The sequence below is a fragment of the Enhydra lutris genome, unplaced genomic scaffold (genome assembly GCF_002288905.1).
Source record: "Enhydra lutris kenyoni isolate GAN:26980312 unplaced genomic scaffold, ASM228890v2 scaffoldscaffold17, whole genome shotgun sequence".
Lineage (NCBI taxonomy): Eukaryota > Metazoa > Chordata > Mammalia > Carnivora > Mustelidae > Enhydra > Enhydra lutris.
In genome coordinates, this window is record NW_019154101.1 from 1,644,523 (window position 1) to 1,657,470 (window position 12,948).

General features: G+C 44.1%; 1 protein-coding gene across 1 annotated transcript in view; it reads left to right on the forward strand.

Annotated features, from left to right (window-relative positions):
• Nucleotides 1-12,948, forward strand: part of LOC111147813 (TNF receptor superfamily member 21) — a 67,078-nt gene that overhangs the window by 32,396 nt on the left and 21,734 nt on the right. Inside the window, exon 4 of the mRNA XM_022504060.1 lies at nucleotides 12,475-12,740. Coding sequence (XP_022359768.1) covers nucleotides 12,475-12,740 — 266 coding nt within the window. The remainder of the gene's footprint in view (nucleotides 1-12,474; nucleotides 12,741-12,948) is intronic.

Sequence of the window (12,948 nt, forward strand, 5' to 3'; positions counted from 1 at the left end):
GTGTGTGTGTGTTTTGTGTGTGTGTGTGTGTGTTTTGTGTGTGTATGTGTCTGATCCATCATTTTACAGAAGCTAAAACTGAATCTCAGGGAAGAACAGTGCCTTGCCCAGGGTTATGTGGCCATAACTTAGCTCCTGGGACGGTGATTTTTATATTTTCCATGTTGCCTCTCTGCTCAGAGGACTACAAGGTTTTGCCCAGTACAAAGGCTGTTGTGGTTTGAAAGCATTTACTCCAGTTTCTTGAATGATAAAGTGGAGAGGCTGTTTGCTTGTGAGGCTACTGAAGGCTGTGGCTGTGGGACCCAAGAACTTAGTTAGCCCTTTGGCCTCAGGGACTCAGGAGTGAATGAGGGAAAGATGAAGGCATGTTTCGGAGGGGAAATCTTCTGGCTTGTTTCTCCCTGGATTGCCTTCATGGGAATGCTGATGGCCGCTAGGTGGTCATTCAGTGGGGGCTGGAGGTGGTGGTGGTGTTCAGCTTAATTAATTATCTTAATTGGGTAATTTCAGACTGGGAGAAGTGAAGGAGCTGATGGCTGGAGATGAATTAGATCTGGGCTACAGGTGAAAGTAAAGAAATGCTTAAAGCTCTTAAAGTCTACGCGGAACATTCCCACCTTGACCTTGAAGAGGCAGAATCATCCCCCCTTCATTTATCCTTTCTTTATACCCTCTTAGCCTGTCTTTCAGGAACTCGAGCACCTTCCTGGTTGCTCTTGACATTCTCTGACTTGAACTCGTTTTACTTGTCCAGAATTGTTCTCTAAGCAAATTGCTCCAAGGGAATCTGTGTAAAGCCTTATTATTGACACACTGGTTTGGGGGAAGAGGGAGAAATAATACTTCATGGTTATTGAATGCTTAGTGTGTCCCAGGCACTATTCTGTGGTTATAGGTACTTTCTTATTTAATTCCTAGAACAACCTTCTAATGTCAGGATCATGCCCATTTTACATATTAAGAATGTAGAAGGCACAGAAGGGTTGCATGACCTGACAAAGATCATACCTCAAGTACATGGTGAGCCAGGACTGGCACTCAGGCAATTGGCCTTGAATTCTGAGTTGGTAACGAGTGTGCAACACCGCTGCTCACTTGTATCCCTCCAGTGTTTGGAAGAGGAGGAGCGGGGATGTGGGCAGACAGTTGAAGCCTAGACTATTGCAAATATATTGTTGTAACACATTTGTCCATTATTTCCATTTTCTCCTTTTCTATGATGCCATGAAGGGAAGTAGGAGTTGGTGGAAGACATATTCAAAAGATGTATGTTCAAAGAAGCAACCAAAACTCAGGAAAGACGGGGTTGGTAACGTTGTGCTTAGCCCAGGAGGCAGCATGGTGCTGTGAGGGATGAGGGCTGATGGGTCGGACTCTCCGATTTTGACTCTCAGCCCTCACTAGGCAACTATGCCAAGCTACTGAACCTCTCCTCAGGTTTTCTATCTGGAATGTGGACGGAACTCCGTCTCATGGGGTTGTTTCTAAAGATCAAATGAGATCATCTGTAATATTGATCAAGCTGCCAGCTTGGCTTTTTTTTTCTTTGTCCCTTTCCTCACAGGATAGTCAGGAAGTTGAGCTGTACTAAGCATTTATTCAGAGCTGATGTCAGGGTAAGGGACAGCTGTATCTGATGTTCAACACAAGTAGAACTCCGTTAAGTGTGAGACTTAGTGAGTCACAGGGGCCAGGAAAAATGGCTATAGAGAAAACATCTATACGAAGAACGTTGGCCATAACATGCCTCAAGGCCTGACTGAGCAGCACAAGAAGAGCTTGAAGGGAACTGACGGTGTGGCACATGGCGTCTGGTTCTCAGCATTCTTGAGGGTGAGACAAAGGGCTTTTGCTCACCCAGCCTGCCCTCACGGTGTGAGGAGCACTGCTGAGGTGATAGTGTGGCCTGGGGCCATAGGGGGCGGAGAGCACCCTATGCCCGGGGGACAAGTGCAGTGGGCCACCGTTGACAGAGAGGGAAGCTGTGGAAAGGGATGGAGCTTGTGGGGCCTGGTGGTGCTCACTGATGTGACAAAGGACTTGGATTCAAGTATCTCTAACATCTTCCGTTCTGAAGTCCTATCCTTCATTGTTGCAAAAACTGAATGGTGAAGTTAAACACAGTCCAGAGCCAAACTGCCTCCGTATCTCAGGCTTGAAACCCCAAGATGAAGTTCAAGTGTGGACTAGCTGGCTTGGGGGTTAAACCTCGTATTTGCATAACTCGATTGCATAACTTTATTTGTATAAGATGGGTATCCCAATCTGGATGTAAAGACTGTTCTTTGGGGGAAACAGTGCTGCTTTAGAACCAGTAATAATTTGCTTGTGTAAAGTTCAGACATAGTCCTTGACCCGCGCTACCTTTTAGGTACGGAGAATTTCTGGTAATATATCTTTTGTTTCTTCTGTCTTGTCCCCTATCCACAAGCCACTGCTCAAGCAGATGATATGTGACGTCGTCCCACATTACCTAGCAAACAAGCAAAACCTATCCCTTCTCATCTGCGTTGTCTTTAGGTTTTACTAAGGAACAGCGTTCTTGGTTTTAGTCCTTAGGAATTCCAATGATAGGTTTAGGAAATGTGTTTCCTTCCTTCCCAACCTGTGGTTCCTCCTTTAGGATGGGTCAGGTGTAGGAGAATTGGTTTTTATGGGGTTTGTGAAGGAAACCCTTTTCTTGGATTCCCAGCTCTGCAGCCTTCCTCCTCTTTCCAGGGAGGCAGTCTAATAGGGATGGTGTTTCTGGCATGAGTCTTTCCCCAAAGTTTCAGTGACTGGTTAGGGGACAGATGTCCAGTAACCAGAAGCTGTGCCCCATATGCCCCATTTGAACAGTATCAATATTCTCTTATATCAGGTTTCAGGAATGACTCAGAACATTTCAACTGAATTATGAAAACTTCTCTATGCAGCATTCAGAGAAGAACAAATGAAGTGTGTTAGGAATTGGATAATAAGTACTTCTCCACTCCTTTTTTTTTCCCCCCTAAAGTGACAGTGTGGGGTGTCTCTTAGTATTGACATAGGCAAGATCATGAAGTGATTCTGGGATGCAAAGATGACTTCTTATACTGTGATTATGAAATCTATTTTTCTAACCTTATAAGAAAGGTCTCTCTCTTGCTGCCATTAAATCTTGTTTACTTTTCTTCAACAAAGACTTATCTCATGCTGACTGAGCGCCATATCCTGCTCCAAGTATTTTCTAAATATTAACCTAATTTCCATAACTCTGGGAGGTAGGCCACTATCATTACCATTTTACAGATGGGGAAACTGAGGTGGAGGGAGTAACTCGCTCCAGGTCACGCAGCTAGGAAGTGGCAAAGCCAGGTTTTAAACTTGGGCGCCAGTCTGACTCTAGATACTGCCCCGTGATTCTTACAGTCTGGATTTCCTATGAATCACCTGAGGCTGGAAATGGCTAGGTTTCTATGGCTGATTTTTTTTTTTTAATTATGCGGCATTAAGAAAACGTTATTGCCCTTAGCAAAGCCCAGCTTGTTCTGAAGGAAAACAACTACAAAATTGTCATCAGTAAAGAGTTGTCCTTTGTAGAAGTCACACTGATTTCCTGCTTTTCGGTTTTTTTCTTCGATTGCTTGAAAGGAGAAAATTCGAAAGCCAGATACCCAATGGGCTTATGGCTCCAAGGGTTCTTGTAATAAATAAAGACTGTGACCAGTAAGTCAGAGATGCTTTGCTAATCAGAAGTCACATCTGTTGAACTTGGGTTTTCCCAGCCTCAGATAGCAGACGGCTGCGAGCAGAGAAACCTTCCTTTTTTGCCTGAAGCCACCTTGTCAAAAATTCCAGATGGTCACCTTACTGTCGGCCCACATTTCCTATGAGAACTTGAAGTAGAAACACCAGGAAGCTGGGCCAAAGGGAGTACAATGTCTCACTGAAGAGGCCACCCGTGTCCTTTGCCGCCTCCCCAGGGGCTACCCTACCACAATGATTTTCCAGCGGCTGTAAGCGGCTTTTTTCCCCATGAACCCCTCACCCCGCTGCCTTTTCCACCTTTGTGTCCAGTGATGTCACTTCCGGCAGACAGCACCTTTCTGTTTAACCTCTGAGGATGTCTGTCAATTATACAGCGGATAGAACTGTTGCAGGAGAAAAGCTCCTCTTATCACTGTAGCCTAAAAAGCATCATCTCGTGCACAAAGTGGCCAGAGAGGGGCGTTTGCCCTGTGGTGTCACAGGCTGCTGTCCACCCCAACCCCCCAGGCTTGCCCACTGATAACGTCTTCCTCTAGGCTTTATGGAGAAGGTATTTAAATTTTAAATGCATATTTTATTTTGTAATTTACCTAACTAGCAGCTTTTAAATTTAAGCTGTTTGGGGTATTGAAAGACAAATTAGCGTTTTCCCCACAGAGGACTAAAATACAAATAGAAACAAAAAAATTCTTAAAAATGAGTGCCCTTGAATCAGCCTGGTCAGGTGTTATGTAAGCAGATTTTGCCGAGGAGGAGGAATTTCTAGATTTCTGTTGATCGTTCTTCACGAGTAACTGGTTGTTAACATCAAAGGTTATGCACAGAATTTGACACATTAAGTGTGTTGATGTTATGCCAACTTTTAAAACGTAGTTGGGTTCAAGTTTATATGTTAAAAAAATAATGACTCTTACTATGTTTTATCAGATCTAAGACACCACTGATGGTGACATACCATTTTTTTTTATATTCCACTAAGGAAGAAAACCCACTGTGACCAAGCTATGAAAAGGCATTGATTCAAATACACATTCAGATGTCTTAGAATCCGTGAAATATGGCAGGATCTTAGCCACGATCTTGCATCTTTTCTATAGAGTCTGACAACATGATTGTAACTGAACTGTTAGTTTAGTTTCCTGTGCTTGGCCTGTCGCCAGCATTTAACACACTTGATTCCCTTCTGCCCAAAACACTTCCTTCCCCTGGCCTCCAGGACACTGTTCTCTGGGGTCCTCCTCCCACCTCTCTGGCTACTCCTCCTCCATCTCCTTGGCTGCCGCCTTCTCTTTCACTTGACCTGTGAACAGTAAATGGCCCCAGGGCTGAGGACTTGCACCTATTTTCTGCCTGCACACTCTCCTTCCTGTGGTGACCCAGACCTTTAAAGACCGTCCATCTGCTCGTTATTCCCAAGTGCATAGATCCAACCTGGTTCTTGTATCTGGATGCAACATGCAAATATCCTCTCACTTGTGTGACCAACCCAGACGTCTAGATGCTTGACAGCTAAGATGTCTAAACCAAATTCCAAACAACACCCCCACGTCAGTCACCCGTTGCAGAAAGAGGCCCCTCCAGCCTTCCAGTTGCTCAGGCCAGAATGTTAGAGAGAGCCTCCTCCCCTTTCTTTCATACCCCATAGTAAGCAAACCCGGTAGCAAATCCCATCAGCTCTTCCTTCAAAATATTTACAGAAGTTGACCATTTCCTTTCATTTCCACTGTGACCCCTCTGCCCCAAATGAAGTCAGTCCCCTCCCTTGGAGGATGTCTGTGGGCTCCTCCTCTGCCCGGGCCCTTTCCATGTCTTCCTGACACAGCATCTAGAATGATCCTGTCCACATGGAAGTCAAATGATGTCCTTCAAAACTGAGACATTGAGACTTTGTTTAAAAGTCTCCAGTGACTTTTTGTTGCACCCAGAGTAGCAGCCTGAAGACCCAGAACAATCCATACTCGCATTTGTCTCTCAGCCTGTGACCCCTGTCACCCTCCCCCTTGCCCACTGGCTTCTGCCACACGGGCCTCCCTGCTCCTCCTTGTGAATGCCAACGCCCTTCCTTCCCCCAGACCCGCTGTTCCCTCTGCCTAGGAGTCCATTGTCTCACATACCTGCGTGACATGCTGTCTTACTTCAGCATGATTTAAGTGTTTTTTAATTTAAATGTTACCTCAGCGAGGCCTTCTTTTAGCTCGGAGGGAGGAGGCCCCAATTCTAAAATGTCAGTCCTGCCCTCCCATCCCTGGTCTCTGATCTGTTTTTCTCTTTAGCATGCCTCACTATCTATCACTAAATATTTTATTACTTCCTGTGTCCCCCAGGACAAGGAAAGGCTTTGGTTTTGTTGTGTGTCCCTCCATGCCCCCGGAGCCTAGAATAGTGTCAGGGTGGTCACTGCTCTGTACATTTTTGTTAGATAAATAAATGAATAGCTTCAGACATAGACTAAGACCAGGAGATAGGAGCCATTTTTGACCTTGTTCTTTTTATTTTCTTCCATGGGATGAAATAAGAGGTTATTAGTTTTCCTCATGGCCTCAGTGATATCTGTTTTTTCCATCTGGAAAATTGTCTATTGTTTTGATAGAACTTGTCATCGGTAAACAGTCCATCATTAGCTTTATGAGACCTTTGCACTGTGGTTTTAGTAGCTTCTGGGCTTCATCTGAGCTTATGATGATTGCCCATTGAACCTTAAATAAGATAGTGATTAATTCAGCTTCAGAAGTCACCTTTTGGGTTAAAATGAAGTCTAAGCAGTTCCTCTAATATTTGTACTTCAATGAGGCAAAGACTATTTTTAACTTGGGGCATTCTGAGCTCCCAAGCGCTGATAAAGCAGTTTCCTGTGTGATGCATTGGGAGTGATCCCTGTTGATAGCCCATTTTTAAATCATCCTATGATATACTAGTTATTACAAAACACAGGCGCATGTTTCGGGTTTGTTGCTCTTAGAAGCACTTATTGTGTAATCTGGCCAGACAGATCTTGGTCTAGACAGCTCCTCTCTGCAGGGGCAGAATCTGGGAGACTTTTCCTCTGGCGCCTGATATGGATGTGGTGGGCCACCCTGATGGGGGAGAGGGCACCGCCAGAGGGAGAGACTTTTGCATAAGAACTGGTTCCTGTGCCAGGAAGCCCAGCTTCCACCCATCAGGGACCACATGAGATCTGGCATGGCTTCACGACAAGGGAGTGTTGGCCTGTGGCCCCCCAGCTTCTCAATGGCTGCAGTTATAGAGATTGAGATGATAAAAGGTGGTGTAGGGGATCAGGAAAGAGGGGAAGCTAACAAAAAAGGGATTCATCCATCCATCCATCCTATTCCTAGTATGTGCTAGGTGCTGGAGATAATGGTAGTCAAAGTCAACATGGGGATTGGGCAGAGGGTGGTCAGAAAAGTCATCAATGAAGACATTGCCATTGTATTGGGAAGAATATCAATTCTAGGAAGGCTAAAGCCATTCTTGTATTCAGATTTCAAACTTGACATTTGTTGCTGTGTATGTACTTTGAATGCGCTGCCCTGTACTTGCAGCTTATAAGCCTGAGGCCCCAGTGTGTGCTGATTAACAGCAATGTCTGGGGGGCAGGAATTAGGGTGATGATAGAAGGGCGAGAATCTTGAGATCATTGTCTCCTGTTGTTTGTGTACCTCACAGGAGACTGCTGTGTGTACAGAAACCGGCATGGGGGTAACTGTGGAGTCATCTGTCTTGGGAGGAGGTTGTGTAGTAATTGCCTCAATGGGAATTTTCTCATTATTTGCCCCTCTATCTCTCTTTCTAGAAGAATAATGAGAACCAATGTTCCATTTCGAGTATAGGAGATGCCGTGGGAATGTTCGAATCTTTTAAATGATGAGAATTTGGGGCCATCACAGAGTTTATAACCTACTCACTCTCCCATGCACTCGTTCTGTGTGAAGCTGGGTGTGGAGTATGGACTGGGTGCTGTGTTGTGTGTTACAGACGGCCTTTGTTTCCTCTGGCTCTGTCATCCCTGGCCTTCATCCCTCATCCAGTGAGGCTTTAATGTGGATTCTTAAGGAAGGCACTCATTTTGGATATTTATCTCTAAAAGGAAAGAGCTTTAATACCCTCTCTGATGATAAAGGTCAATTCAGGTTTTTATGAAAAGACGTGGAACTCTTTTTTTTTTTTTTTTTTTTTTTGCATACTGGAGCTGACATTTAGCTTAAAAAAAATGAGACTCAAGTTAATGTTGTTACCCAGATGCTATCTAATTCAGTATTTTAGAATGCACAAGAAAAATGCCGTTTCATTCACAATAGCCCGGTCGATGACTTCATGCCTCTGTTCTTATGTTCCCTGATAGGGGTCTGGGCAGTGTCAGCAGTGAGTACTGATGGGACACCCTGCATGTCTTTTTCTTGGACTTTTGCCTTTCTCTGAATGGGGCCTTTCTGTGTGGTGGTACTTTTGACATGTACTGGTGAGGTTCCAGAAAGCACAGCAAGCCAGGATTGTGGCTTTTGCCTTTATCATTCCATACCTACAGTCCTGGCGCTAAAACCCAAGTCTCTGCAAAACTCCTTCCACCTTTTAGGTCCATTGCCCCGACGACTTGTCTGTGCAGATATGGAGGGGATGGAGGAAGTGAAAGCGGTGTGTACTCAGGCTCTTGGCTTACCAGTTTTACTAACTGATCCCATAAATCACCTTTCCTACCCTATGAGAGGACAGGTGGTGTTGTCCTTTTATCGATGTGGATGCCGAAACTTTAGAGATCATGACTAACAGGTCATGGTATTTGAAACCATATCTCGTGATGGCCAAGTTCATGATCTTTCCACAACCAGCACCTTACAATTCAAAAGCTCAATCCTGGGGCCAGGGCCACCTTCTTGCATGCAACTCCTGGTGAGAATAGCGTCTCGTGGATGAGGGCTTGCTTGACTCCTTCTTGGAGCTCTAGGACCTGACATCACAGGAAAAGCAAAGTTAAGCTACACACCCATGTCTGCATTTCGGTGGGTTGAGGGATGTGTTTTTTTTAACCGAAGAAAAAAGATATTTGGCTTCATTTTCAGGTAAAGGAGTCAGATGGATTCAACACATCTGTCTCTAGTCTGGATGAAAACTTGGAACTCTGATGGAGCAGGTGATGGGGGCACTCTGGCAGCCAGAGAGTTGGTCTCCATTTCCCTCACCCTCACGTCACAGTCATAATTGGGGCAGGAGCTTGCATTATCTTGTGTGTGTGTGTAAGGGTGGTTTTTTTTTTTAACACAATGCTTTTCTAAATCTTTATGCAATTTGATAATTTAGCGATGGTCGCTTAAAATTGCAAGTTTCAGGGGTTGGTGAACTATCATCTTGGTGAACCATCTCGTATTGCAGGAGGAATTGCAAGAGACCTCCCTATACTCAAAACCTAATACGTTTACTATTGCCCTTTACAGAAAAAGTTTGACCTGTCTCTCTTTTATCCCCGCTAAGGGTACCATGCTATAATTTTAAAGAAAAGAAATAAACTTTTTAGTCCCAGAGAAAACTTTCCCAACATCTGCTTGGTCAGTAATAACAGGACAGGAGAAAGCATACACACCATATCCAACCCCAAGTGCATTTATTATCCCAGCGTAATAAAGCTCCTCACTACCGCCAACAGAGGTACCATTAACTAGCTAGCTGACCTTGAACCAATCATAAAGTAACAAGATAAAAGAAAGACCCATTTCCCCAGCATCCAGTTTAGCAAATAGAACCTTGTGACCCCCTTTAAAGTCCCTTCTGTTTCTTTACCCAGTAACCTCCGCCGCCCCCGGGTTACTATCTTAATTTGGTTTAATTATCTTCCTGCTTTTCTCTGTAGTTGTATTCTTTAGTTTTGCCTAAAACTTTTTTCTGAACAAAGAACACTTTCAGAGCCCAACAAATTTTGTTTCATTGGCATTACTTGATTTTCTTGGGGATAAATTATTTCTGTATTAGAATTTTGTAAAGGTTATCAGTCCAGCAAACCCAATAACCTGCGGTGACTGTTCAACAAATATTCTTGAAATATCTTGCAAGCTTTTCGTTCCCCTTTGGTGGGTGGGGACAAGGAACAGCACACTCAGGGGCCCCTCCCCCGCTGCATTGTTGGGACCCTGAGCCATGTTGGAAGGCTGCTGTCTCTAGCCGTTCTCTCTGCATCTTTGGATTTATCAACTGTGCCATGAGAGGGGGTGTGGAGAACACTGCCGACCTGGGGGCAGTTTCTGCGCATTGACTCCGTGTTTTCATAATAAAAAAATAAGATGAGACCTGATTTGTGGGCCTTAAATTTAGCTTCCAGTCAGTGTTGGTTGATGGAAGATCTCATTGTATCCATTCTTCGTGTTTTTCTTTTTTCCTCTTTTTTCTTTATTTTGTGGCTGAAAAGAAAGTATAAATACTGGGTTTTGGAAGAGGGAACTGTTGTTATGTTTGAGCCCTTTAAACTCTGTAATTACTCTATAAAGGCTGGGTATTTGCCTCAGAAATGCATTTAGTCTTAAGTTTTAGTGTTCAGTATATGGATCATTTATAATGATGGGGTACTTCTAAAAATAAATCAAGTCTATAGAAAATGTTAATCAGCTCATCCCCAGGGACTGTAGTGAGTATGTCCATTGTACAAATGAGGAAATGGACATGACAGTTAGTGGTTTGCCCAAAGCCACACTGTGATTGGCATTATGAAGATTTAAGCAAAGGTCCCATGTACAAGAAAATGCAGTCATGTTTTCATGTAAGGCACTGTGGGCCTTCGTCAAGTTAACCCAAATTAGGATTCAGGGACTAACATGCCTTTCGGTATTTGGAAGAACCTACCACATCAGTCACAAATTGCTAGTTTGTTCCTTAACATTACCTGCAGGGTTTCAAGTAGGACATGGCATTTTTATTTTTTTATTTTTATTTTTTTAAGAAGAGCCTGTTGCTTGAAATCAAAAGCTCTGTATCTGGCCAAACATTGCCCTGAAAATTGAAAAGCAGCTAGTTCAAGTGTATTTAACACTGCCAGAGAAAATCATGTGAAAAGTGCACCAGTGCTTCCCTCTGTGGCATTCTACTCTTAGAGTTGACAAGGAAGCAGCCTTCTCCTAGGAACTTAGTTTTCAGTAGCCATTTGTGGGTGGTTGATTCAGGATGTGTATACACTCTTGGAGGTCATCCACCTTTACAGGTTGGCATCGCAGAGTGAGGATTTATGTTGAGGAAACACCAGGTCCTCCATTTCCAAAGAAACTTCTGAAATTAGCATTGCTCTTTTCTTAGGCAAAAATCGAGAGCTGATTTTCTAGATATTTTCACCAACAACTGAAGGGAGCAAAAAAAAGATTGTTCTCCCCTGGTTCCCCTCTAGTTAATTGAAAAATTTAGTTCTCTATAATAGGAAGCTTTTCTTTATTCTCTTTTCTCCCCGCCCTCCCCCCTTCACTTGGAAACTTGACTCTTTTTTTTTAATTGTTAGTGTTTTAAAGACATTGTTAACTATTATAACTCTGGTATCTGGGCATGTGGGTATGGCGTCATTCAAAGACATGGTATTGGCTGAGAGGACTCACCACGCCCCCCACCCCGTCATGTGGTAAACTGCCAGATCCCGTGCCGTGAGGTTCTCTATGACCGCATGTATCAGTTTGGGCAAAGCCAGTGTCTGATGCAGAGAGAAGGTGCTGTGAAGAGGAGGACACCACAGCGTGCCACTCAGGGAAAGCCGTACCTCACAGAGGGTCTGTGCCAAGGGTTCCTCTTGAGCTTGCAGCTTCGGGATTGGATTTGGCATTGCACACTGCACTCATCAGATCTGAGTACTGCAGACCCACACTGACCCAGTTTACAAGTGACAGTTACAAGTGCTCCCGTCAGTTGTTGGTGAAAATATCTAGAAAATCAGCTCTCGATGACAGAATGACAGTACACTATCCAGTGGGTTGGCTTGCATTCCCACCCAGCTCCCTTTGCGATATTGGGCAAATCACTAGTTTTCTAGGTGTTATGTCTTATCTGTGCACTTGGAATGTTAATGCTTTATAAAGATGTTCCAAGAGCCAATGCCTTAACATAAAACCCAGGAGACTCTCGTGATTGTTACTATACTGTCATTTGGGTTGTTGTCTCCATTATAACTGTACAGGTCAGTTTATGAGACTGAATAATAGATCAGAAAGTTGCTTGTTGAGCATAGGATTAGAGCACCAGGAGCTAGAAGTCCTGCAGGAGTGCCTCCCTGGGGCTGGAATGGCTGGGTACTGTCGGTTGACATAAAGGACATTATTGCTAGAATCTGAAGACCCTTTACGTAACTAGACAATGTTGGATCAACTCCATGCCGGTTTTAATTTGTGGTTTACTTTTTCCTTAATTTCATGAAATCACCACTTTTTTTTGGTCTGGGGGCCTCTATTGGGTTACTCTTGTTTTTAGCAGTAACAAAGGAATCACTGATTATTTTGTTCGGGTTTGGCTTTCCAAACAGCTTTTTCGGGGGCTGTATATTGTCCAGGATTGGTCCTTCTTCTCACCCCGCATTCAGGAAGTGAACTTTGCAGGAGGGAACCCAGTTAGTCCCCAGGAGGGGCTTCGGATGCTAAGTGCTTAGAGAAGGTAGTCCGTTCCTTTGACCGACAACAATGGGAGAACGTGCTTCTTTTTTGAATCCATTAGAATAGAATAGCTATATATATAAAGACCTTCCCTCCTGTGCCTGGATTTGTCCTGAATTTTATTTTCTTTCTGGTTTAGGGATTGACATCCTGAAACTCGTTGCAGCCCAGGTTGGAAGCCAGTGGAAGGACATCTACCAGTTTCTGTGCAATGCCAGTGAGAGAGAAGTGGCTGCTTTCTCCAACGGGTACACAGCTGACCATGAGCGGGCCTATGCCGCCCTGCAGCACTGGACCATCCGGGGGCCTGAGGCCAGTCTTGCCCAGCTCATCAGCGCCCTGCGCCAGCACCGGCGTAACGACGTAGTGGAGAAGATTCGGGGACTGATGGAAGATACGGCCCAGGTATTGTACCTGAGTTGTTGGTCTTTCCAACTAACCTTTCACTCCTTGATATATAATAAGGAAAAATACAGGTATTAGGTCTTTTGGTTCACACACATTTCCCTTCGAGGGCTGTGGTTCTCAGTGGTTGTCCGTTACAATCATCTAGAAACTTTATTTTTTTTAAACTTGGATTTGTTTTAAAGATTTTACTTATTTATTTGAGGGA